This window comes from Pleurodeles waltl, chromosome 1_1 (assembly GCF_031143425.1).
Source record: "Pleurodeles waltl isolate 20211129_DDA chromosome 1_1, aPleWal1.hap1.20221129, whole genome shotgun sequence".
Lineage (NCBI taxonomy): Eukaryota > Metazoa > Chordata > Amphibia > Caudata > Salamandridae > Pleurodeles > Pleurodeles waltl.
The window spans coordinates 1,002,121,914-1,002,149,511 of record NC_090436.1 but is presented as its reverse complement, the minus strand read 5'-3'; the positions used below and the strand labels follow the sequence as shown (position 1 = coordinate 1,002,149,511).

Genomic DNA, 27,598 nt, shown 5'->3' with positions numbered 1-27,598 from the left:
GCTGGAAATCCAGCAGTATGGAATTGTAAGCTTGGGCTCTTTCTTATCCTCTTTGAACTTCACCCCATATAAAGGACAGAGAAAGAGATGGCAGACCAGGGAACATTCAGGCAATATGCTAGACATGACCATTTATTCATATTTCACTCAGGTAAAAATCGCAAATGGAACAAAAGGAGTTTACTGTTGCGGGGCAGAGTAAACATTTTAGATACACACGAGATGACAATTGCCTCTTGTTTCTTTCAGAACAGAGAAGAATTTCCTGAGGAAAGTTAAGCAGGAAATGATCTGAAAGCTTCAACTAATACCCAAGATATGGTCAACTTAGGGCTAATGTCTTCTTTACTAGCCAAGGAATGGCACTATAACTAATTGAGCTGAAAGATATTGGAATATGAAGAAATATACCCAATCAAAGAAAGATATATAGCCATCAAAGACAGCAATCGAAAGAAACTGAGAGAGATATTTTATTAGCTGGCTTTATTACAAATATTGCATGAAATAAGACACTGTGACTAAACAGACACTCTCTTACCTCCATTCTTCTAATGTCTGGATTGATAATTTTACAATCACACTTTTATATTAATTTTCCATAAAGGGGAGATGGATACAGTGTCTAAGGGTTCAGACCTGATCTGTAGTGATTTTTTTAAATGTATTTTGCTGTCCATACCTCAAACACAGCCTAGTGATGGCTCCCACTGCAGATAAGCAGAAATCTAGAAAACAAGGGAATAATGTTATGTGCGATCTCTGCGCCCAGTTGCCATCAGCCTTCCTGAAGCAATCAATTACAGAAAAAAGGACAGGCCCTGTTCAGAAACTTCCTCATCTTTAACAAGACCCTTTTCTCCTACCATCTACCAAATGTTTATTGCTCAGGAAAAACTAACAATGACCCCAATGAATATCTGTGTGTAGCCTTTCCTCGTTTCTCCCTCACTTCAGTATCTGGGTTTCCACCATCCTGTCATAATGATGTAGTCAATATACTTCCACTGTGTGGGAAAGCTATGTCTACCTTTGATGATGTGCCATGATAAAACAGGGTCCCTCCGTAATGCAATCCGCCAGTCCCAGCACTCAGACATTCACTACAGACTCTTACTACTACACACTTGCCACACATCCACCGTAGATGCTCACACTCAAAACACACATTAGTCTATTGATCTCACCAATCAGAGCTTCTTTTCTGGCTTTCCGAACAGCCCCCTGGATGTAAACATCCACAACTCTTCAGTATGCCCTCAGAGATTCACAGACCATTCCCCCGGCGCTGAAACCACCACTGTAAGCTATAGTTCTCAATGCTATCACAGTTGGCAACCAGAGCCCATTGTTACTCAATCTCCCTCTGTGAGTCATCTGACCTCATCTATCTGAAAACTCCATGACCCCGCTTCTGCTTCTTATGAACCTCCTTCTTATGAGTCTTCTTATGAACCTGAGCTCCCCTTTGAAGGTTGTCATAGCCCTTTGATTGTCTTTGTTTGGTATTGTCCATTTGTTCTCAATTCAGCCCTGAGTTTCTGAAAGTCTTTCTGCTATCCTTCACAAACCACAATCCTTTTCACCCATATGCAAGGATTCCCTCCATCTGCCTTCTGTTTACCTTCAGACTATTTTGTACTATTAGACAGCATCTGCTATTCCTCACAGTGTTACAGTCTTGGCTTTGTATTCACTTTGTATGCTCTACATTTTTAGCCAATACTTACCATGAGTTCTACAAATGGACTGAAACAGTCATAGGGCCTCATTACGAGTTTGGCAGAAGGGATTACTCCGTCACAAATGTGACGGATATCTTGCCCGCCTTGTTACAAGTTCCATTATATCCTATGGAACTTGTAATATGGCGGAAAGGATATCCATCACGTTTGTGATGGATTAATCCCCTCCCCCAAACTCGTAATAAGGCCCACAGTGTTCCAGAAGTTGACAGCATAAAAAGCATGAATACGAACTGTTCCTCTTCTCCCTCCTCATGGCCCTTCTATGTCTTCTGGTGTTGGTCCTCCTTCAGGCTATGCTCCATGTCCTTATTTTCTGGGTTGTTTTGGTCCTTCTAGCCCTCCTTCTTGCCCTGAACCCCTAGCCTTGGTCACTAGAATACTGGTTTCTTTAATCTGGCTCTCAGGTTCTAGTCCTTCCTGACTCTGATCTTACTAACACTGTTCCTTCCTGGCACTTCTTGGTCCTGGCACTCCCTTGTATAAGCCTTTCTTTGACCTTGAACTCCTAGTCCTATTTATCCTCTCCATCTTGAATCTGTGGTCTGCTGAATCCTTCTCCACCTGTTCCTAATGTCCTGATCCTCCTGGGTTCTGCCACTCATACTCCACCTGGTTTGTGTCAACCTTCCTTCTGGTCATGCTGATCTAGGGTCTCCTGGTCCTTCTAGCTCTCATCCTTTCTGGTCCTGCCCCTTCTGCTTCTGGTGCCTCCTCCACCTTGATCTGATATCTGTGATGCTCCTGTCTCTGGACCTCCTTTCCATTGTTCTCCTGGTACTGGTCTTCTTGGGTCTTTCCACCTGGGACTGTCACTCCTGGTACCTGTCCTCCTTATCCTTCTGGTCGGTGGTCTTCGACCCTCCTAACACTTCTCATCTTGCTGGTCAAGGTCCTTCCTTTCCTCCTACCACTGACACTTCTGTTTCTTTTAGGTCTGGTCCACTGGGTGCTGATCCCCCTGTTCAACATCCTCCCGGTCCTCCGAATCCTTTGGACCTTTATTCTTAGTGTCCCTAGTCATGTTTCTCCTGGTCCTGTTTCTCCTTTTCCATTTGTTCTTGGTTCTTTTCGGGAATTGGTCTGTCTGGTCCTCATGGATTAGGTCTCCCTGGTTCTTCTCATCCTAGTCTTCATGGCTCTGGTTGTTCTGGTCCTCCTGGTGTTCTAAGTCCCGGTCCTTATCCTCCTACTGGTCATCATTCTCCTCCTACTAGTCCTGATCCTTCCTTACTTAGAACCCCACTACAATGACTTTAGTCAGGTGTAGCCTCCAAGACTGTCACTCAGATGTTTATTTTATTTTTTAGGCATCCCGATTTATTTCGGTGGGACAACACTGTCAAAGACAGAAATGAGTGCCCAGTAGAGACAGGGCACAGACCATTTAAACAGTGCTTAACATGTTAAAAATTAAGCTACCATTCCCAAGATACATTGGGCAGGTGTCTAAAATGTCATTGTGGCATAAGAGATCACTCAAGACTTTGAACCAATAAGCAGCTATGCCTGACATCTACTCTGCTGGGTGAATATTATGAAAACACAAGTTTATTCAGCTGCCAGTTGAGTGAACAGATACTTCCCGCATGAATTATCCAGATGTTTTGTTACCTGGCTCCTCCATTCACTTCCCATGTTCCACAGAAGCCCATTACTTTGTCACACGCAATTTGCCTCTTGCAAGTGCCTCAAAGCACTGAGCCCCTGGTCAGCAAGTGCCTTATAAGTGCCCTTCCCTCTGTGGCTCAGATAGAACCTATCCTCTTTGCACTTTCTGTTGGCTTATGTGTGTTAGTTGCTGCTGTGCAGAGCACAATGTTGCCTAAAAAGAAGTCTACAACTAGCACACTGTCTTTCATAAGAAGCCCATAATTAGCCCAAAAGAATGATTATGAACCTTTAAAAAAATGTACTCTCATGAGTGAAGGAAACATTTATGTAACATACATTACACACATGCTAAACGTTCTTTGCAGACAGTCAAGTATTCCTAGGTTAGAGTGCAAACTATCTGCGTGCACACATCCCAAAGCTCCTGAAACAGAGGTTTTATTAATGCATTTATTTTAATATATTAACGTACATGTTTTTATTGAAAATTGAGTTTAATGTTCCCGTAACTTTAAAAGAATTTAGCTTAATTCATGCACTTATTTTTTTACATATTTTTGTACATTTCAATATGTGCACTTCTGTGCAAATGCTTCATACACTCTCCTACACCCCTTTTGCAATATGGCCACCACAATGACAATGCCTGGAGTCCCTTTTTTCATCATATCTTCCTAAATAAAGACCTCCCTCTCACTATTTATCCTGGCACAGGTCAAACAGTACATAATCTCTACTATTTAGCCTGCAAACAAATAAACATGTAAGTTTCTGATATTAGCTGTCCCCTGGTTAGAAAACAAACAATATATTTACTATTTTCTGGCCACCTCGTAAACAGGAGAGATTATTTACCATTTGGCCGGTGGATCAATACTGATGAAACCAGTAAAAATAAACATGGATCTTTATTTATAAAGAGATCGAGTCTGTTCCAAAATAGTGGGTTGAGTCTGTTCTTTATGATGAGCCTGCTGTGTTAATCTCACTCTTAAAATAACGTTTCGACAGCAGTAATGCTAAGTAGACAGGCAGCCATGCCACTGAAAAGCTGTCAGGGAGGTCACAGAAACAAAGGGGCAGATTTAAGAAAAGAGGCGCTGCACCTAATTCCTTGCTCCCCTTTGCGCCCCACTACCGCGACCATGTGTGCGCAGTATTTATAATACAGCGCACCATGACACAGGGTTGAGGGTAATAGCATAATTGTTTGACAATATTGATGTACTCTTCAGGAGTAGTGCCACAATTTTGATGCTACTCTTGAAGAGTACATAGGGACACATTATAAATAATAGTATGCCCCCATTTTAATGCCAACTCTAAGCAGGCGTTAAAAGTGCTGAAAAAAGGGAGCAAGGAAATCACCTGCGTCATTTTTTCGGCCCCCCTAACGGGGAACACCCCCGTTACATTCATTATGCCTGGCACAGGCATAATCTGGGCCAAGGGTTTACAAAGTGGTGCAATGCATACACTGCGCCGCTTTGTAAATATGGCGCAGTGGAAAATGCCACTTTAACTCCACCTTAGCATGAAAAAATTAAATATGCCCCAAAATCTCCTTGAACAATGTGAGCATGAGCTACATCTGTCATTCCAGTGCACATGCTCAACAGTAGATAACACTAGATTACACTTCACCAGAAGGCACAGCACCCACATAGAGTAAAGTCACTCTCTATGTGGCAGTTTTAGGGGATTAGCAGAGGAGAAGATGAAAGGAAGCCATGGAAAATAGAAAAAGAGCTCCACCATTGAATCAGTCTCTACAGACAATGGGCTATCCTGTCCTCTTATTACTACATGTTTATTGTGCTAACATTTGCAAAAAAGGTTTTAGTATACGTGGTTTTGCGCATAAAAGCATGTTAAACCTAGACCTATTGGCACAGCCAGTGGTACTTCAAAATAAACAATGACAAAGCCACTAGGCCTCACCTATGGAAGAGCTATTGGCTTTGCCAATGGGTTTTAGCCAAGTTGTACACTAGTGTGGCTGCTTTTCAGCACTGGTAAAATTGGTGGCATAGAGTAGAGTGGAGTGTCGTGGTGTGCCATGGAGTGGGGTGGCATGTTACTGAATGGTTAAGAGTGTTGTAATGTGTTGTGGAGAGATGTAGAGTCGCATAGAGTGGCATAGAGTGGAATAAAGAAGAGTGGCGCAGTGTGGACTATCGTGAAGTGGTGTAGAGTGTCATGGAGTGACATACAGTGGAGTGGTGTAGACTGTTGTGGAGAGCCCTGCAGGGAGTAGAGTTGAGTAGAGTGGAAGGGCCAGGAGGAGTGTAGAGTAAAATGTTGTAGTGTGAAGTGACACAGAGTAGAATAGAGTGTCACTGAGTGTCATGACGTAGAGTGGTGTGGAGTGGTATAGAGTACAGTAAGGTGGAGCAGCATAGAGGAAGTTGCTTACAGTGGAGTAGAATGTCACAGAGTGGCGTAGAGTGAAGTAGATTGTCATAGAGTGGATTTGCATAGAGGAGAGCAGAGTGTCAGAACAGAGTAGCACAGAGTAACTTGGAGGGAGTAGAGTGTCATAAAGTAGAGTTGAGTGAAGTGACATAGAGTGGAGTGGAGTGTCAGAGTAGAGAGGAGTAGAGAGGAGTGGAGTGGCACAGAGTGGAGGAGAGTGTTGTACAGTGGAGTGTCATAGAGTGGAATGTCATCTAGTTGAATGGAGGATAGTGCTGTGACATTGAGTGGTGCAGAGTGTTGTAGAGTGGAGGGGCATAGAGGGAAGTAGAGAGTCATTAGTGGAGTGGCAAAGGATGTCATAAATTGGCATAGCTTGAAGTGGCGTAGAGTGGAGTAATGGAGTAGAGTGGAGCATTTGGTGTCATAGAGTAGAGTGAAGTAGAGGGAGTTACATAGTGTGTCCAAAAGTGGAGTACAGTGTTGTAGAGTGGTTTAGAGTTTTGTAGCGTGGAGGAAGTAGATTGGAGTAGAGTGTTGTGGAGTGAAGTGGCATAGAGTGTTGTAGAATGGAATGGTGCAGAGGGGAGTAGGGTGTCGGAGAGTAAAGGTGAGTGGAGTAAAGTGGCATGGAATGGCAAAGAGTTATGTGCAAAGGAGTAGAATGTCATAGAGTAGAGTAGCCTAGAGAGGAGTAAATCGTCATAAAGTGAAGTTGCATACAGTGGCATAGAATGGTGTGCCATAGAGTGTTGTGCAGAAAGTAAAGTGTAGGGGCTTAGATTGTCATAGCATGTTGCAGAGTGGAGTGGCATAGAGTGGCATGTCATATCGTGGAGTGAAGTCTTGTGGAGTAAAGTGGAGTGGTATAGAGTGGAGTGGAGTGTCTTAGAGTGGAGTGCTGGTGAGTGTCATAGAGTAGCATGGAGTAGATTGGCGTAAGGTGGAGTGTCATAGAGTGGAGTAAAGTGGAGTGTCACATTGTGTTGTAGAGTGGTACAGAGTGGCATAGAGTGGAGTGGCATAGAATGGTGTAGAGTGGAGTGGCATAGAGTGGATTAGAGTGTAGTAGAGTGTCATAGAGTGTAGTGGAGTAAAGTGGTGTGGAGTAGAATGGTGTTTCTTAGAGTGGAGTGATGTGTGGTTGAGTGGTGTAGAGTAGAGTGGAGTGGAGTGATGTGGCGTGTCATAGAGTAAGGTAGGGTGTCACAGAGAGGAGTGGCATGTCATACAGTGGAGTGTCATATAATGGAGTGGCATAGAAAAAACTTGTTCGATCTCCAGCAGTAACATTAATCACCAAAGTGGCATGGAGTGGTGTAGAGTAGAGTGTAGTAGTGTGTAATAGTGTGGATTGGAGTGGAGTAAACTAGTGTGGAGTAGAGTGGCATTTCGGTGAGTGAAGTGATGTGTCGTAGAGTGCAGTAGAGTGGAGTGTTGTACAGGGGAGTGGAGTAGCATGGAGTGGAGTGTCATAGAGCGAAGTAGAGTGATGTGGAGTGGAGGGGAGTGACGTGAAGTGTTGTAGAGTGGAGTGGAGTGTCATAGAGTGGAGTGGCACATTAGAGATTGGAGAGGGGTGTCATAGAATGGAGTTGTGTGGACAAAACACAATCTATTTCAAGCAAGAACATTAATCACTAGAGTTATCTTGACATTTTAATTGTTGCCTGAAAACTGTCCAATATACAAGGAACTCTGCAGTGGCTGCTTGTAAACCCATAAGTTGTTTCTAATCACAATGCCCCAAGCTCAGAGCCAGGTGCGTCTGCACCGATTGTACCACCCTAAAACCGGCCCTGACAGTTACTCTAATAAAAGGACACTGTGGGAAAATAGAAGGATGTCTCTACATCATGTATCCTTAATACCATAATCTTAGTATTGCTATGACACTCTGGCTAGGGTTTTTGAAGAATTAATAATGATCTGTTCAATAAAAACCATAACAAATGAACACATGAAAGTTGGATATGAAAAGAAGTGCTGTGATTATTTTTGAAAATAATGGAACTTACCGAACTACACATCCAAAATTCTTGATATTGAATTTGTAGCTCATATTTTGGAATGTGTGTGATAAAAAAGCACATCTCAAACCCACCACAAAAAACAATTGGAAGGGTTCTTTGTACAAAAAATAGTAAACGATCTTCCAGGTGGTTAACTACTACCCTCATCTTGGGCTAGATGTGCAAGCAATAGTAATAGCGATTAACACATAGAGATTTTTTTGTGAATCGTTATTTGGTAATCACTGTTACTAATGTACAAAGGGGTTATCCAGCCTCTATTCTCTAAATAGTGAATTGTAGAGGGTCCCAGATAGACTTACCTCATGAATATTAAGGAAGTATGTTGCAATTAGTGACTCACTAGGATTCACTGCCACCAGAAGGATGGTGGCCTACTGGGGTCAACAAACCACTATGTGTGATTGTTTTAAATAAAGCATTATTGTTTAAAATGCATCCCATTTTCCTTCAGAGAAATCAGGATGCATTTAAAAAGAAAAAAATGTAACGTTTCAAAATTCTGTTTTTTGCTCTAAAAATATCTTTTCAAAGGGAAGGGGTTCCTTGTAGATCTCCCATTTGCGAACTTTGAGTGGTGGTAAAGCGCAAATGTTTTGCACCCGGATTGTGGTAACGAAACATGCATACATCCCATTCTGTTTCGGTCTTTGGAAGGGATGCCCTAAACAAACCCCTTCCAAATACCAAATCTGTATGTATTTGCAATTCTAAATCGTGATTCAGTTACATGTGACTAAATCGCAATTTGGTTTTAATAAATACCAAAGTGCATTTTTGCTGTTGCAAATCACCGGATTCTGTGATACGGGCTGCTTGAGACAGCGAAAATGCTTCATACATGTAACCCATTGTCTTTTATTCCATTACTGATGCATATGTGCATACATTAAAGACGATCCTGTGCCTATTTTATTATAAATGTTTTTTAGGTATTTGTATTTGTGTTTAGGTTAACAAAATTGTGACAGTAGACATTGCTTAAGAAATGGGTAATAATTGCTTCAGCATTTTCAAACATCGGAGATGATTAGAAATGTAAAGATATGAAATATCAGTGCCTTGATGGAAAGGTGGGGAGAGAAGATAGTAAATAATTAGAGGAAATGAACAAAACAGAGGAGGAACGGAAGAAGTAGGTAATTAGACAATGAACAGGCATGCTTGGTATTACATGTCACATAATATGGTATTGTCTGAGTGCTCATTAAGGCCCATATTTATAGGACAATGACAGAGCACAACGATGCATCAAAATTTGCAGTGCCGTGCTCCGTCATTTTCACAACACAGGGATGCGCCACATTTAATTGAATACGGCACACCTCTGTGTAGACGCTGCGCTGGCGCTAAATTTAGCTGCCAACGCAGGCATCCTTGCACCATCGTACAAGGATGTCTGTGTTGAGGGGTGTGATTGTTTATGTGCAGGAAGGGGTGCCTTCCTGCACATAAACAATTACTAATGCCGATTTGGCACTTCTGTGTGTGCTGCAGAATGCATCACACACAGAAGAGCCAAATCATAATTTTCAAACGATTGTTTATGTGCAGGAAGGGAGACCTTCCTGCACATGAACAGTCATGTCTGGCATTTTGCTCTTTCTATGTGTGCTGCAGAATGCACCACACATAGAAAAAAACAAAAAACGAGGTGGAATAAAAGTATTTCTCCTCATTGTGCCTTGCTAACGCCACCCCTGGGGTGGCTTTATATTTTGGCGCTGCCTCGGGTTTACGAACACTGGTAAATCTGAGGCAGCGTCAAAATGCAATCGGTGTTGCTGTGGCACGCCCACAGCAAGACCCATTGTACGCCCCTTCAAAGCAAAGGGCTGCGTGTGAAGGGGTCATACTTACAAAGTGGCATTAAGCCGCAAAAAGTGGCTTAATGCCACCTTGTAAATACGGTGCATTGCATAGCGCCACTGGAGCATCAAAAAAGTGATGCTCTGGTGGTGCTGAGGGCTCATAAATATGCCCCTAGTAATCATACATGACATAGCGAATTATAGATGAAGACCAAAAATATCAAGACCAATTTGTTTCTGAAACAGAATCAGCTAGACGAATTATAGGAGAAAGGGGTAAAATACCCCACAATCAGACTTTCGGAAAGTGAGACAATGGGGCGTATCATTATCTTTCTTTCACAGTAGCATCAACACCATTGCCTTTCCTTGCATCAAGGATATGGGCCCAACTCGTGGTTTCTGTTGGATAGAAATGGCATTGCCCTCTGCCTTGACTCACTTACACAACTCACAGCTCCATACTTTGCTGAATGGGGGGAAGGTGGTATAGAGACTTTCAATTCTGGGAAATAAGTTTCTTTCCCACTATCAAGGCCAGATTAATGATGGGGATCTGATACTTACATTTGTTGGGGCATGACATGACATAAAGCGCAGGGGAAAAATATCAGGGGTATAGTCGATTTGGATACTAGTAATCTTAATAATAATTGATCTGCCTTTTTTATTATTGTTATGATGTATCCACTTCTTGTAACTATTCTGAAGAGATTGGTGCTTCATGAATAACAAAGTAACATAAGTTAACATAAATAGACCTATAAGAATCATATGGCGAAAAATATCGTTCATTGCCGGTGCGATTTAACACCAACATTTCAAGATTTTGTAAATTGCTTTGCAGCAATTTCTATACAGACATTTGCATTGCCTGATAAGTGCAAACCCATAATTTTGCACTAATCACTCCAAATGCCAGCGTAAATGTCAGCGCTGATATAGCCCAACAAGTATGCAACATATACAACCCATATACACTTTTTAATCTGTTTCTTTTAAAGGGAAGATTTCAGTGCATTTGTGTTGATTATAACAATACATAGAAAGGCAGATGCTGGAGAGTGTGGAGTAGAGTGAAAATCACAATTAGACTTACAAGCCATCCAAAATGAGCCTCTTTCTCTCTGTCGGAGTATTTGGAGGCTTTGGTCATTGCTGCCCCTTTATGAACCCATGACCTCGACTTGCTAATGGATTATTAAAAATGAACCACTGGGCACACACTGGCATTATGACTCTTTTGAATGATACCAAACAGCATAACTCTGATGTCACTCCTCAGAGCCTTGAATCATCCAAGCCTTCTAAGCACAGTAACTAACTTACCGATCACCCTTTGATGCAACAATTTCTTTTTCATTTTGCAGATTCACATACGAGTATTCAAGGAGGCACCAAGATTTCTCTGCCCAATTGATTCAACAAATCAGTGATGGCTACCAAGAGCTGGTGGTGCAATGCTGTAAGACAAACTCTAGTGAATGCTTTACCAAAGGGGTAGGTTCCACTTCTCTTGCATACAACAAAAAGTATTTATGATGTTAGGCTGCCAATAATATGTGGAGAGACCATTCCTTTCTTCTTGGGGATTCCTCTATATTAGCAAGAGAGATACTTTGTGATAAATGCAGAAAATATGGTGTAGGGTCAATTCTCTGGGGCATATAAGACTCAAGGGCAACTGGGTCATCTGTTTCATAAGAATTAATAAGAATTACCCATTAGGCAGAACTACATGGATCACAGTGATTTGCCAAGTACCTCTTTCTAGGGCTTTAAGGTCTATTGGGGCATCAAAGCTGAATAATCAATGCTTAGGGGATCATTGAAAGTTTGGCATTCCAAGTTTAGGGTTATCCACCACATCTGCCGACATTTGTCACCTAAACTGGTTTCTGCATTAGAGCAGCATCTGCTCCAAAGGGGAAAAACTTTGACAGGAAGGTCCACCATCCAATGTCTGCAAACCTGCAGTTCCTTATCCGGTTTTTGACAGCCGTGGTTGACATGTTAAAATGACTTGCACTATTGGTGAACCACTGTAATTCAGCAGAGTGTAAAACCTAACTTGGGAGCAACACAAACATCACACAGAGCATTGGCATGGTGAATTGTGACCTTTGTAGGAAAACATATTGGATCCTACCAGAATAATTAATCATAATGGCTATTGTGTTTGGTATTCCTCAGTTTCTGATCTGAACCCTTTGCCTTCTTAGTGTTCATCCTCATTTAACAACTTGGGTCTCCTAGTGGGGAGCATGTGTCACTTTATGCTGTTAGCACTTTTCATTGTGCAATTTTTAGGGCCCATAAAATGCTATCTGGTTAATCAAAATTCATAACTGAGGCTGGTCAACAAATCAATACATTAAATAAATGTGAAACACATTATGCTCCACAAGAACAACAGAGAATGATTAAGTTTTCAATGTTCGTTAAAGGTTTGCAGAAGGCAAAATCAACAAGTTAGTATGAAACAATAAGCAATATATGAGTGCATCAATTAATATGAAGTTCAAATCAATTCAAAGATATAAAAGAAAGAGGAAGACCTAACATAGAGTAATCTCAAGTCAAAACATTTTGAAAAGCAGTCCTCCTACAGAGTATACGAAGGGGAAGATTAAAGAAAGGTGTTGCTGCATTCAATGCAGCGCCACTTTTTTTGCAACCCTTAGCACCCCCCTAACACCACCATGTGTGCGCCGTATTTAAGATACGGCGCACCATGGCAGTAGTTAGGTAACCAGTGTCAAAATATTTGATGCAAGTTAGGCGGTTTGCAGGATTAGTGTCAAAAATGTTCACGTTAATCCTTTAAAGTACATTGAGGCCCATTATAAACAATGGTGTGCCTCCTTTTAATGCCTGCTTTGTGCAGGCATTAAAAATGGGGCAAAAAATAGAGCAAAGAAATATTTTAGGTTTCTTTGCCCCATTTTGTTCGGCCCCACCTACCGGGGGAATGGCTGGTGCAGGCATAATGTGACACAAGGGGTTACAAAGTGGCGCAGCAATTTTGGCCTTGTTGGGTCACATTAGCGTAAAAAAATGACGCTAATGTGGCGCAAGGAGGCAACAGGCCCTCTTAAATCTGGGCCTATATCTACTCTACTCTAAACTGCACAGAAATGTAACTAAGTCTTCTTCTGAACTGTAATCTATTCTTTACTGGCTTAAATCTCACAATTCTAACGTTTGCTACACCTAGACACAGTTCTCATCAAATGATCCAATCAGGTTATAGTGAAATTATACAATTGCAGGCTCACTAACTTCTCAAGATCTTCCACAATACAGTTTTTCTCAACGTCCTTCAAACTTACATTATTCACAGCAAAATGAGCTACAGGGACCAGAATGTATTCTGTAGGTGTCTTCATGACTATGCAACCGATTATAACGTTCAGTGATTATCACAGTGAAAAGAAAACAGTTCACTGGTGGGAAAGAAAGCAAAAGTGTTTGTTAATTAGAACTTCAGCTTCACCTTGAAGTGAAATGCACACAAACAGTAAAGTGAAAACAAAACAAATGAAAAATCCCAAACAAATTTAGAAAAATTGATTAACTTTCACTAATTAAAATGACACCAAAACAAACAGATACGAAGAAGCAAAAAGTGCCAATCATGGTTATCTCGTTGTGCTAGACCGAGGAAAAGACACAAATTCAGGCCAACTATGAAGGAGTGCGGGTCAGATACAGAGACCAGGTTATTCCTGCTGAAGAGTTACCTTCTCAAGTTTGGTGCAAAGAGTTCCATTCATGTTGGAGGAGGCTGTGAGGAGGAGGCTTTCAACACAAAGATCAGGTTCAGCATTGCAAATGGTCATTGTTGTAGCACGAAGAGTTGGTCATCACTGGAGCTTTGCACTGATTGATCCTCGCAGACAATCACTGTTGGCTTGAAGGGCAGGCCTTCCATTGCCAGTCGTCATGGGAGCTTGCTGTCAGTGTGAAGAGCAGTTTCACTAGTGCTTCATGTTGGCAGTCATCGCAGGCAGCAGGATTTTGCTATGAACTGGCCTGTTCATGGTCGGGAAGAGCCCAAACTTCAGGTTTTTCACCTTTTTCTGGAGGAGGAGTTCTCATTACTGCTAACCAAGGGTCTAGAACTTGGGGCACCTCTTGTGGTTTAGGACGCACTCCAGCAGAGGCCAGCAGCAGGGAATGGGCAGGTCCAGTTGGTGCTGGTCAGCTGAGCAGGCAGTTGCAGGGAAGCCTCTGGAAGCTTGTTGTGCCCCTGTAGCTCACACAGAAAGTCAGCCAACTGACTCTTGGAGTCACACTGGGTGGCCTGAGATCAAGTCACACGGGTCCAATCCTACTTCTTCAGATATCAAGGCAGTCTTTCAGACAGCAAGGCAGTCCTTTTGGCAGCAGGACATTCCTTCTTCCAAATCCTCCACAGGTCCAGGAGTGTTTTGGTGTGATGTTCTGACTGTCCTTTTTTATAACTGTGCCAGCCTTTGTATGGGGAATTCCCTAGCCTACCATCAAAACCTATTCTGGTCAGTTCTTCCATTTCCCCTGGTCCTGGCTCTAAACTGTCTAGAATGACAAAGGCAAGGACATGACTTGTGTCAGGTTCCTTTCTGTGTGCTGTGGGCAAGGTCCTTTGAAATGTAACCAGTGCAGGGTACATCTCCTTCCCAGCCATACTGCCAGGAAGACCCTCTACCAGTTTCACTCATGCCCCATTGTTCACAGTCTGGGCCCAATATACATTTTTGATAGGGAACCAGTAAGAGGCACAGGCAGCTGGAAACTCCTAGAAAGGCCCACTTCAACAGTTTGAGATTCTCACCCCTCCTCTGCATTAACCATCGGATGTGCATCCTGAACAAGTATGGTCTCAACTTCGTCAATGTCCAGACCACTGCAAAGGTTTTCCTTTCTAGTAAACTTCACCTCTGTTCCCTGGGCAGTAGCTTCCAGTAGAAGAAGGCTACCGGACAGTCCAAGCCCTCATCATTCAGCTGTGAAAGAATAGCCTCAAGGCCATGCCCAGATATTTCTGTTTGGACAACTAATTCTTTGGAGAATTTGGGTTCACATGAACTCCTTCCAGGTTTCAAGTACATTCTGGCACACCCTGGTCCAGATAAAATTCTTAGGCTGCTTCTTGGAAGTTAGCTCTGTCAAGGGGACAACAATGGTGCCATAACCCTTGACAAACCTTCTGTAGTAGCTGGTGGGTCCCTGAAAGGCCCTCACCTTAGTATGGGTCTTGTGGGGGTGCCCATGCCAAGATGGTTTGTGCCTTGGGCTGGAGCCGCTGCCTTTTGCTCCCACTGACCTGGTGGCTCAAGTACAGAGCAGAACTCTGCCTGGTCTGGCACTTACTGGTCTTTATAGTGAGGTATATATTCTGCTGGGCCAGAAGCCCTGCCTTGAGGTGGTACAAGTGGTCATCCCAGCTAGAACTGAAGACTTCAATGCCATCCAAGTGGGTAGCACTGAAGTCCTCCAGCCCAGCTAGGGTCAGGTTGACCAACCTCTGGAAAGTGGCAGGGGCATTCTTTAACCAAAGAGCATCACCTGAAACTGGAAGTGACTGTCAAGGGTGGAAATTTGAGACTTCTCTTTAGTCCCGTATGTTAAGGAAATTTGCCAGTGCTCTGATGTTGGCAGCTCCCAGCTGATCAATGAGCTCTTCCGCTCATGGATGGGGTGAGCATCAGTCTTAGTGACTGTGTTGAGCACTGTATAACCCACAAAGAGCTAGAGTTCTAGTGTGGCAGCCGCTGGGGGGCTGTGGGTACTAGAACCGCTGGGTTGGAGTTGGGCCTAGGTCTGTTGGAGTGCTCAATATCGCTTAGCTACAGCATCATGAACACCTCCTTCTTGATGCTTTCTCTCACTTTCTCACTTTTATTTTTTGACTAGCATGCTGTCCCTATTGTCATATCAAGGGTACATCAGAGGGTGAGCCATGGAATATGTGAAAACATCGAGACAAACTGCCCTAGCAAGTGTCAACAGTCCATCATTTGCTCTCAGGGCAGAGGGAGGATAACATCTTCCATTGTCCCAACCAACTCCTTAGAAGACATGAGGTTAAGAGAAAGAATTGTTCTCTTCCTACACACCATCATCTGTCACCAGGAGCATGGTTACCTCAAACTTCTCGAAGTGTGGTCTGAGGCGGTTGACATGCAGGACCTTTAATGTGTTCCTGTAGCTCGGGTTTGTTAAATCTGTCAGCCTTAGGTCATCCTTAGGGTGGTCTTCCCACAAACTTTTTGCCTTCACCCCTCTCATTTTTGATAAATTTGTTTTTGTTGGCTCTAGGACTCTCTGCAATTTACCACTGCTAATGAGTGCTCAATTGCTTGTGTTCCCTCCCCTAAGCATGATAAAATTGGCTTACGCGTGAATTAATTTACGTAAAAGTCTCTTGTAGAGGCATATACCATATACCCAGGCCCTGTAAATTAAATGCTGCAGCACATAATATGCCACCCACTTACGTCACCCTTTAAGACTTGCCCAGGCTTGACATTGCAGCCTGAATGCAGTTTTGAACTGCCAATTCGACTTGTCCATATAACCGTCTTACCACACCTTAAATCTTCCTTTTATTACATATAAGTCATCTCTGGTAGCCCATAGGGCATGGTGCATTGTAATTAAAAGTATGAACATGCACTTTTAAGTTTTGCATCTCCTGGTAGTGAAAAACTCCTAAATTAATTTTTCATTTAATATGTGCTGACTTTTAATAGGGAACAGGTAAGCATTTCATGTTTGGTGTCTGAGAATTGTAATTAGAAATTCTCTTCAATGGTAAATTTGGATTTTAAGTTATAATTTTGAAAATGTCACTTTTAGAAAGTTGATATTTTCCTGTCCCAAACTATTTGGTGCCTGCAGCCTAACTTGGGTAACATAAACGGATGTAGTTGACAGCTAGGCTTTGTGTATCCCTCAAAGAAAGTCACACAATAGAGGGATTGGCCATCAAATAGCAAGATGGGAGGGGGCGGCGTTGGGCACAGCCAGCCCCATTTGCAGATGAATGGGCTGTGCTCTGCCTTCACACAAAAGACTTGTCGCCCTTGCATTCTTCATGCAGCCAGGTTGGAGCCAGGGCAAGGGAGTCTGAGAACTTCAAGCACTTAAAAGGAAATTCTCTAGAAACTTCTCCTACTTCATCATATATAAAAAAAGGACCATCATACCCACGCTTCAGTATACCTCTGCACCTATGGAAGACTCAGAAGGATTGCTGTGCTGATCTGCAAAAAGGACTGCTATTCTGGTACCCTGTTGCCCTGCTCCCTGCTGCCTGAGTGAAGGACTGGACCTGAATGTTGAAACTAGCACCACCCAAGTGACTCCAGAGGCTGGCCTCCTGATCAGACTCTTAGGGGCAGAATAGGCTCTACCAACCTTAAACCCAGCACCTGGACTCTGCCCTAAGCGGTGCCACCCCAGTCCCGGAGTCTTGGAAAGTGAGTCTGAAGGTGCTCTGCCAGCCAATCTGTGGGCCCAGCAGAACTGACACAGAACAGCACAATTCCTCACAAGACTCTGTATTAGAGCCGCTGTGCAATGCATCCCCGATGCAGGACTTTGCATTGCAACCTGTAGCCCCTCAGAACCACTGCCATTAATCTCCATGCAGGTCTTCGTATCGCATGCCTGCAGCTCCTCAAACCGCTGCTCAATGATGCATCTCCACGCATGGACCTCACCTCGCCACCGCAGCTCTCCTGGAACCATCGCTGCACAACGCATCTCCAGGCAAGGACCTTGCATCATATTTGCTGCTTCACAAATTCTTGACACAGGACTTTGCATTGCTCCACAACCAGGATTTAAGGTACTTTTGTTCAGTGGGCCTGAACTTGTGACATTTTCCTGGACCAGCGTGACAGGATAACCACAGTCGGCGCTTGAGCCTCTAGGCACTGCTTCTACCTAAACTTTGAAATTGCATACCTCAATTTCTAATGATTGGATTTTTGTTTTTTTGGTGTCAAATATTTTATTAAAATTCCATCTATTTTTCTAAATTGGTATGGGGTTTTTCTTGAGTGGTGTTTTCACTTTGTTGCTGTTTGCGTGCTGCATAAAGACTTTGGCGGTCATTCTGAACATGCGGTTACCGCCGAATGACGGCACCGCGGTCAAAAGACCGTGGCGGCCATTCTGGCTTTCCCGCTGGGCCGGCGGGCGACCGCCAAAGGATCGCCTGCCGGCCCAGCAGGAAAGCCCCTGCAGCAAGGAAGCCGGCTCCGAATGGATCCGGCGGAGTTGCAGGGGTGCGACGGGTGCAGTGGCACCCGTCGCGATTTTCACTGTCTGCTAAGCAGACAGTGAAAATCTTTGTGGGGCCCTGTTAGGGGGCCCCTAGACACCCGTTACCGCCAGCCTCTTCCTGGCGGTGACAATCGCCAGAAACAGGCTGGTGGTAAGGGGGTCAGAATCCCCATGGCGGCGCTGCATGCAGCGCCGCCATGGAGGATTCCCTGGGGCAGGGGAAAACCGGCGGGAAACCGCTGGTTCCCCTTTTCTGACCGCGGCTTTACCGCTGCGGTCAGAATTGCCCAGGAAGCACCGCCAGCCTGTTGGCGGTGCTTCCGTCTACCGCGGCAGGGTCAGAATGACCCCCTTTATACTCTAAGCTAAGGCTTACTGTTTTTGTGCCTAGCTATCAGAGGGTTAAGCACAGGTTAAATTAGTCACTTTTGTGGTTCACCCTGATGGGGATTGTGGCTGTTGCGTGGCCAGGGTTAATCACCCAGTCAACCAACAACCCAATTTCTCACAAAGTCTGGAGGTTCACCTTGTTGGTGACTTCCCCCTTGTGCTTGTTTGCCTCCTAGGACCCAGTCCACTGGTCCTGCAGGGTATGGGGTTCCACTAGCTTCATCACCTACATCTTCAGACGAGGTTGAAACTTGACCAGAGTGGCCGTCTGGTCATGCAAGAGTTTGATGACTTCCAGGTTCAAAACCAAGGCATCTGTGCCTGGAGTGAATAATCCCTATAGCCACACCCAAGACATCTTGTTTTGGGTCAAGTACAACACGCTTTCATGTTTATTTTGTCTTTGGAACAAGTAACCCCAACTTCCTGCAGCACAAACCCTTTGGCTGCCAGTTTACTGTTCCTTATTATGGAGCAGGGAAGGGAATTGTCCAAAGTTAAGGTAATATTTGTGACCGTATGTTACTGTTTGAAGTTGTATTTATGATTCACTAATACAAAACCTTTATTATTAGCACTCTTATTAGATGTTGTAAGCTCAGATTGCACTACTGACAGTCATTCCAGCAAACAAATGTATACACATGTTTGCAAAGTTTAGAAATATGAGGCTATGTACTATGCTCCCGGAATGCTCTCTAACTGGATGCAAATATTTGCAGAAGCTTAAAAGCAAAACTGATGATTTTTTGTTTTCAAAATAAAATGTTAAAAAATGCAAGTAGGAAAGAAAATGTTTTGCTAAACTATTGTGAAATTTTAGGTACCATTTCTTAGAAGTATCATTTAGTAAAATGTGTTGATGCATGCTAGTATTTGCAAAACACATTCATAAAGGAAAATTGGTGTTACTAGTTTCAACAAGATTATGGGAAACATGAAAATAAATAAGCATTGGCAAAGCCAATAGGTCTGACACTGGTGGCCAGTCTTTTGGTTCTGCAAATACATGTCTTGTTTTGAAACAGCATTGGAAAACGTTATTGTTGTGGGAGGTGTCAGGTCCTCACCATTGTAACAAACACTGGAAAAAAAAACTTTTGGTCTTAAAAAGCACACATTGCCACAGTAGTTCCTGGCACTGACCAAAACTACTTTGTGTGCAGATATGCTCCTTGTGAAAGAGCAGAATGCTAAAATTGACATTGAAACCAGGTTATAGATGGATAGAGAGAGAGAGATAGAATTTTGATAAAAACTAAAAGTCTTGGTTAACACCAGATTTAATTAGGGGTCTACTTCTTAAAGAAAGTCACAAAAGTGCAACCATAGTATATGTCTTTGCATTATTCAGATTTACGTATTTCATGAATTCACAAGAAATTACAGAAGTAGACCAGGAAATCGTACTCCTAGAAAATATTTCTGGACTGTATTTTAGCACAAGCAAATATGCATGTGTAGATTTGCTCATTCGAAAATCTCTTGAGCATTTAGAAGTTCACTTTTCCTCCAACCACTTTTTCCCCACCCTGGAAGAAATTTTACTACTGCCCTTATCAGGAGCAAAATTCCAATCTTTTTCATCATGGGAAAAAAATAGAGAAGAACTGGTGAAAACCATTAAAACATGCAAACTCGTAGGTTTGCACAAACAGAAGAGTGTTTCAGAGTGGAGTAGAGTGTTGTGGAGTGTCGCAGAGTAGAGTGTCGCAGAGTGGAGTGTCGCAGTGGAGTGCCACAGAGTGGAGTTTTGTGTTGTAGAGTGAATTTGCGTAAAGTGAAGTATGCATGGTGTGGTAGCGCACTGCCATTACATTGAAGACATTTTCAATTGAAATAACTATTACATTTGCAAAGACAGGAAGCTCTGATTCGTGTTTTTAAATGCACAGCTTTGATCTTAGTTTTAAAAATGTTAAAAGCACAGCAAATGTGCCATGATTAAAAACAAAATGTAAAGGGTGGTTTATTGCTCATTCACTTCTGAACTCAAGCATGGTTATTTTGGGGGTATTTCAGCACCCCCTGTTCTCTACTTCCAGTGTCTAAGGCCGGGGTGCAAAATTGATGATGACGATTGCTTAGGTTATGCTATTAGTAATGATCATTGACCAAAATTAACAACTTCCTAGAGAGAACATTGTGCCTCATGTGCATGCAAGACTGTTGAGTAGTGACAGAGATATCTAGAAACAGTCAAGCAGAAAGATAGGAGGCAGAAAACCTTTTCAAAGAAATACAACACATTTACTTCTTCCTAAACTAGCAAACACGAAAAGAAAAAGAGGACCCCTGGAAGAATAAAGGAGAGGAGGTCAACAAGCTATTCTCCACAGGAGGGACAAAGGCATGCTGGAAAACCTAAAACAAAAAAGCCAGCAAATAGAAAGCAAGCACATGTGAGTTACACACCACAAAGCCAAAGGTAGGCAATGAACGGAATGCTAGGAAAGACTTCAGAATGTCCCTAAAAAGTCTTTCCAACTAGGCAGCTGTGCTCTACGGTGCTCCAGATGTGCCCTGTGAGCAGAAGATGTGCTCAGAATAACACACCTGTCAGGGGGCAGGCAGCGAACACCACCAATCCACCATGCCTTGTTGGCCACCTGCCCAAGGGCACAGTGAAAACAGGTAGGGAACTTTTGAAGGTCACAAAGGGGCAACGTCATATTGATGCACCCATATGGCATTGTGACTTAAAGAGATTATTCAGAATGGCAATTGTGGCCAATGAAATGACTGAAGCTCATGGAGGAAAACGAGATTTGCCCAGTATCACACTGCATCGAAGCTGGGATGATGGGATTCAAATTCCAGGTCTCCAGAGACGCTCGCTTTCCAACATCCGATAGTGTTGAGACATTACAACACACGTCTGCAGTTACTGTTTGATTGCAGTTAGTGGGCTGTTTATATTTTTTTACCCCAGTTGTAAGTTGTAAAGAAATGGCTCCCTGTTGCAGTTACCCCCCACTTTTTGCCTGATACTGATGCTGACTTGACTGAGAAGTGTGCTGGGATCCTGCTAACCAGGCCCCAGCACCAGTGTTCTTTCACCTAAAATGTACCATTGTCTCCACAATTGGCACAACCCTGGCACCCAGGTAAGTCCCTTGTAACTGGTACCCCTGGTACCAAGGGCCCTGATGCCAGGGAAGGTCTCTAAGGTCTGCAGCATGTCTTATGCCACCCTAGGGACCCCTCACTCAGCACAGACACACTGCTTGTCAGCTTGTGTGTGCTGGTGGGGAGAAAATGACTAAGTCGACATGGCACACCCCTCAGGGTGCCATGCCAACCTCACACTGCCTGTGCCATAGGTAAGTCACCCCTCTAGCAGGCCTTACAGCCCTAAGGCAGGGTGCACTATACCACAGGTGAGGGCATATGTGCATGAGAACTATGCCCCTACAGTGTCTAAGCAAAACCTTAGACATTGTAAGTGCAGGGTAGCCATAAGAGTATATGGGTTGGGAGTCTGTCAAAAACGAACTCCACAGCTCCATAATGGCTACACTGAATACTGGGAAGTTTCGTATCAAACTTCTCAGAATAATAAACCCACACTGATGCCAGTGTTGGATTTATTAAAAAATGCACACAGAGGGCATCTTAGAGATACCCCCTGTATTTTACCCAATTGTTCAGTGCAGGACTGACTGGTCTGTGCCAGCCTGCTGCTGAGAGACGAGTTTCTGACCTCATGCGGTGAGGGCCTTTGTGCTCTCTGAGGACAGAAACAAAGCCTGCTCTGGGTGGAGGTGCTTCACACCTCCCCCCTGCAGGAACTGTAACACCTAGCAGTGAGCTTCAAAGGCTCAAGCTTCGTGTTACAATGCCCCAGGGCACTCCAGCTAGTGGAGATGCCCGCCCCCTGGACCCAGCCCCCACTTTTGGCGGCAAGTCCAGGAGAGATAATGAGAAAAACAAGGAGGAGTCACTGGCCAGTCAGGACAGCCCCTAAGGTGTCCTGAGCAGAGGTGACTCTGACTTTTAGAAATCCTCCATCTTGTAGAAGGAGGATTCCCCCAATAGGAATAGGGATGTGACCCCCTCCCCTTGGGAGGAGGCACAAAGAGGGTGTACCCACCCTCAGGGCTAGTAGCCATTGGCTACTAACCCCCCAGACCTAAACATGCCCTTAAATTTAGTATTTAAGGGCTCCCCTGAACCTAAGAATTTAGATTCCTGCAACTTACCTGAAGAAGAAGACTGCTGAGCTGAAAAACCCCTGCAGAGGAAGAACAGAAGACACCAACTGCTTTGGCCCCAGTCCTACCGGCCTGTCTCCTGCCTTCCAAAAGAAACCTGCTCCAGCGACGCTTTCCAAGGGACCAGCGACCTCTGAATCCTCTGAGGACTGCCCTGCTTCAAGAAAGACTAGAAACTCCTGAGGACAGCGGCCCTGCTCCAAAAGAACTGCAACTTTGTTTCAAGTAGCAGATTTAAAAACCCCTGCAACTCCCCGCAAGAAGCGTGAGACTTGCAACACTGCACCCGGCGACCCCAACTCGACTGGTGGAGAAACAACGCTTAAGGGAGGACCCTCCGGCGACTCTACGACTGTGAGTAACCAAAGTTGTCCCCCCTGAGCCCCCACAGCGACGCCTGCAGAGGGAATCCCCAGGCTCCCCCTGACTGCGACTGTCTGAACTCCATTTCCCGACGGCTGGAAAAGACCCTGCACCCGCAGCCCCCAGCACCTGAAGGATCGGAACTTCTGTGCAGGAGTGACCCCCAGGAGGCCCTCTCCCTTGCCCAGGTGGTGGCTACCCCGAGGAGCCCCCCCCTTGCCTGCCTGCATCGCTGAAGAGACCTCTTGGTCTCCCATTGAAAACTAAAGGAAACCCAACGCTTGTTTGCACACTGCACCCGGCCGCCCCCGCGCTGCTGAGGGTGTACTTTTTGTGTGGACTTGTGTCCCCCACGGTGCCCTACAAAACCCCCCTGGTCTGCCCTCCGAAGACGCGAGTACTTACCTGCTGGCAGACTGGAACCGGGGCACCCCCTTACCTCCATTGAAGCCTATGTGTTTTGGGCACCTCTTTGACCTTTGCACCTGACCGGCCCTGAGCTGCTGGTGTGATAACTTTGGGGTTGCTCTGAACCCCCAACGGTGGGCTACTTTGGACCCCAATCTCAAACCTGTAAGTGACTTACTTACCTGTAAAATCTAACAAAACTTTACCTCCCCCAGGAACTGTGAAAATTGCACTGTGTCCACTTTTAAAACAGCTTATTGTGTTTTATGTAAAAAGTATACATGCTAAAGTAATGATTCAAAGTTCCTAGAGTACTTACCTGCAATACCTTTCAAATGAGATATTACATGTAAAATTTGAACCTGTGGTTCTTAAAATAAACTAAGAAAATATATTTTTCTATAACAAAACCTATTGGCTGGATTTGTCTCTGAGTGTGTGTTCCTCATTTATTGCCTGTGTGTATGTACAACAAATGCTTAACACTACTCCTTTGATAAGCCTATTGCTCGACCACACTACCACAAAATAGAGCATTATTATTATCTCTTTTTGCCACTATCTTACCTCTAAGGGGAACCCTTGGACTCTGTGCATGCTATTCCTTACTTTGAAATAGCACATACAGAGCCAACTTCCTACATAAGTACACTGTTACTTCCCTCACACTCTTCATAAATTTCTTTGGCTACCCACTCTCTCCATACCACCATCTTATTGCTACATAATAGATTGTGACAACATGAAATTAAAGCTTGGATTATGGGTGACATCAACAACTCCTATAAACAATGGGGAGTCCAGTTTGGCCACAGGTGATGAATTCTAAACAATATCTGTAAAGACCAATGCGACTGCCAGTGACATACATCCTGGCTTACTAGGGGAGCCTTGGTCTGCTGGTCAAGTGTTTAGAAGCAAAGCCATTATCACTGCAAGATTCTCTTCTTACTAGCCATGTGTTAGAAACGGGGCCTTTAGTTGGCAGTCAGTTTGCACTCTGTCCAATCAGGGGCCCTCACTTAAGTCAGGGCAAAGGAGAAACACACCTGGGTAGCCCCCACTCAACCCCTTGGTAGCTTGGCACGAGCAGAAAGGCTTAACCCCAGAAGCAATGTGTGAAGTATTTGTACCAAACACACAGTAATACAGTGAAAACACTACAAAATGGACACCACACCAGTTTAGAAAAATAGGTAATATTTATCTCAATCAAACAACACGAAAATGACAACTGCAAACTGCCCATGGGTCTGCCTAGGGACTACTTTATGGGTCCCTTACATGTAGAAGAAGAGAAGGTTTAGGCCTGGCAAGAGGGTACACTTGCTGGGTTGAATAGGCAGCTTAAACCTGCACACACAGACACTGCCGTGGAATGTCTGAGCCATGTTTACAGGGCTACCCATGTGGTTGGCACAACCAGCGCTGCAGGCCCACTAGTAACATTTGATTTACAGGCCCTGGGAACCTCTAGTGCACTTTACTAGGGACTTACTAGTAAATCAAATATGCCAATCAGGGATAAGCCAATTACATAGTTAAATTACACAGGAGCACTTGCACTTTAGCACTGTTCAGCAGTGGTAAAGTGCCCAGAGTACCACAAACAGCAACAACAGAGTCCAGCACACAGTCAAAACATGGGAAGCAAAGGCAAAAAAGACAGGGGAGACCAAGCCAAGAATGCCAGGTCTAACATCATGCATTTAAACACAACCTCAAAAGACCCTGCCACAAACCTTCTGCCATCTGGGAGATGTGGGAGCCCCTTACCATTGTAAAATCTCTGCTAAATTAAAATACTTCGGGACAGATGTATCAAGCATTTTTGCATTTGCAAATGGTGCAAATGGTTGTTTGCGAATGCAAAAATGCCTTTCATTATGTATGAAAGTCATTCGCTATGCAATTTTAAGGAATCGCTAAAATAGCTCATTATTGAATTGTAAATAATACAAACAGGGTTCATTGTTAAAGTTGATGTTTCGACCCTTCAGAAAATATCAGGATCATAATCAGGAGTCTAAACAAATCTAAGCCAGAGAATATTGCTTTAACAAAGCAAAGACAGAAAACATAAGATAGTGAGTGGAAACATATATGTAAAATTGAGTTCAAGGTAGGTGAAGTTTATATAAGAGAAAGCAAAGTCGGAAATTAATCTTTACTAAAACTGAAAAATTCTAAGAAAATGAAAAAGACACGAACCTCAAGTGTATAACATCAGACACAGTAGTGAAGCAGTAGATGAGAGAACCACGACTCATGACTCATCTCAGATAATAATATAGTGTGATTACAGAGTAACTAGCAAGAGAGATTCTTGGACAGGAAACCTGAGGTGAGAAAGGGGAAAAGGAGACTCCCTTTGATGCCAATTAAAACATATTCAGAGGGGGCCATGGCCAAAAAGAAGGCCTAGTCACCTGGTCAAAGTAGTATTGTGTTAATAACCATTGAAAATTAATGATAACTGACAAATTGTGAACATTTTGAAAGTGTTTAATTGAGTGAGTTACATTGCTGTCACTAACAAACTGTTGATAGTAGACCTGGTTGTAGAGACAATGTGTACTGTAAACAGAAGCAGAGTTAAGTTATTTTGTAGGGGTACTACTTATACTAATGCTTTTGGTAGAGACAGCAATAGTTTTAGTGATACACTTCACACTAGATACAGAGAAAACAGTATTTGATATTGTAAACACAACACGTTAGCCAATAACTGATGAAGACAAGTTAAGGACATCATCTGTAGACTACATTGATGACAACTATTCTATGGATGTTTACTCTAGATTGGTAAAAGAATGTACAAATCTGTAGCTGTTAAGAACTGCTATATTTGTGCTCACACACCATCTTCAGCTAATGAACACATTTCCTATCACCATATTCCACTTATGTATGCTACATCTTGGAGTATTTTTCTTAATTTAGTATATAGACTATGATAGTTTGTGTATTATTATTCAAATTTTGAAATGGTGTTTTCCAAAGTACCTTTGGAATTTACAACCACAAGCTAAAGTGATGGAGAGAGCTTAGCATTATTTCAGACCATGTAAATATTGTTAAAGCGGACAACCAGAACCTAACATGTCTAATGAGTGAACAGGAGAAAGTTTTTATACAAATGGTAGAAAATAAAATGAAAAACTTACAAAGAATGAATATTAAGAAAGAAGTTGTGCAGAAGAATGAGTGGAAAAGAGAGGAAGATGAACTTAGAACGATGACTATGTCTAAATTAAAATTGGAAGAAATAATCAGGGAGAAAAAAATGTGTGTTCAAGAGAAGTATAAGTGGAAATAAAGTGCCAGTGGAAAATAGTTATTGTGAACATATATCTGACTTATCTGGGGGAGAATGGCTAATTTAACAATAAAAGGATCCAACAATACCAGGAGAATACTTTATATGTGGGGGATATGCATATTTTGTGAATATGTTATTTGGGATTGCTATTCCTGCATTTTGGGAAAGGATATGTTATTTGGGATTGTTATTCCCTAAAATGTATCATGTACAGACTTTAGTAGGACTAACATGGACACCAGCACATAGAAGGTATACACAGGAGTGAAGGAACACAAATGGTGGGAGATATATTTAGAGCAATAATATCAGCAGTTGGTGCAGTACTAAATGATGAGAAAATCTGATGACTGTCAACAGTGGCAAACAGACTGGCAACAAGTGCACCTGGAGCTATAGTTTTAGAAAACACAGAGCTTATATCTATTAGGTCTATGGTTTAACAAAATCCTCATGCATTAGACATTCTTTTAGCTGAAAAGAGCGGAGTTTGCAAGATGGTTCAAAATATTGCAAATTGACAGTGTTTCTTTATTATGTGGAGTCCCTGAAATGATTCTTTAAAACATAATCATGCAGTACACCCCAACCAACCCCACTAAATTCCACCCACTACCATCCTCCACCCCTATCCAACCCCCCAATCTGCACCACTCCAAAGCAATCTGCTCCACTCCATTCAAAACAGTCTGCCTCGCTCCTAACTTAAACCATATGCCACACTCCAATCCAAAACAATATGCCCCACTCCACTCAAAACAATCTACCCCATTCCAATCCAAAACAATTTGCCCCACTCAAAGTTAAAGCAATCTGCCCCACTCCAATCCAAAACAATCTGTCCCACTCCAATCAAAAACAATATGCCCCCCTCCATTCTGCCCCAATCCAAAACAATCTGCCCCAGTGAAATCCAAAACAATCTGCTCCACTGCAACCCAAAACAATCTGCCCCACTCTAATCCACCCCACTCCCACCTGCCCCACTTAAATCCAAAACAATTTG

At 43.3% G+C, this 27,598-nt stretch overlaps 1 protein-coding gene across 2 annotated transcripts in view; it reads left to right on the top strand.

The window, feature by feature from the left end:
* The window catches only part of LOC138291226 (albumin-like), a 447,949-nt gene that overhangs the window by 289,910 nt on the left and 130,441 nt on the right, over positions 1–27,598 (top strand). For both annotated transcript variants that reach the window (XM_069230303.1, XM_069230304.1), the window contains exon 9: positions 10,989–11,118. In XM_069230303.1, the coding sequence (XP_069086404.1) occupies positions 10,989–11,118 (130 nt within the window). The remainder of the gene's footprint in view (positions 1–10,988; positions 11,119–27,598) is intronic.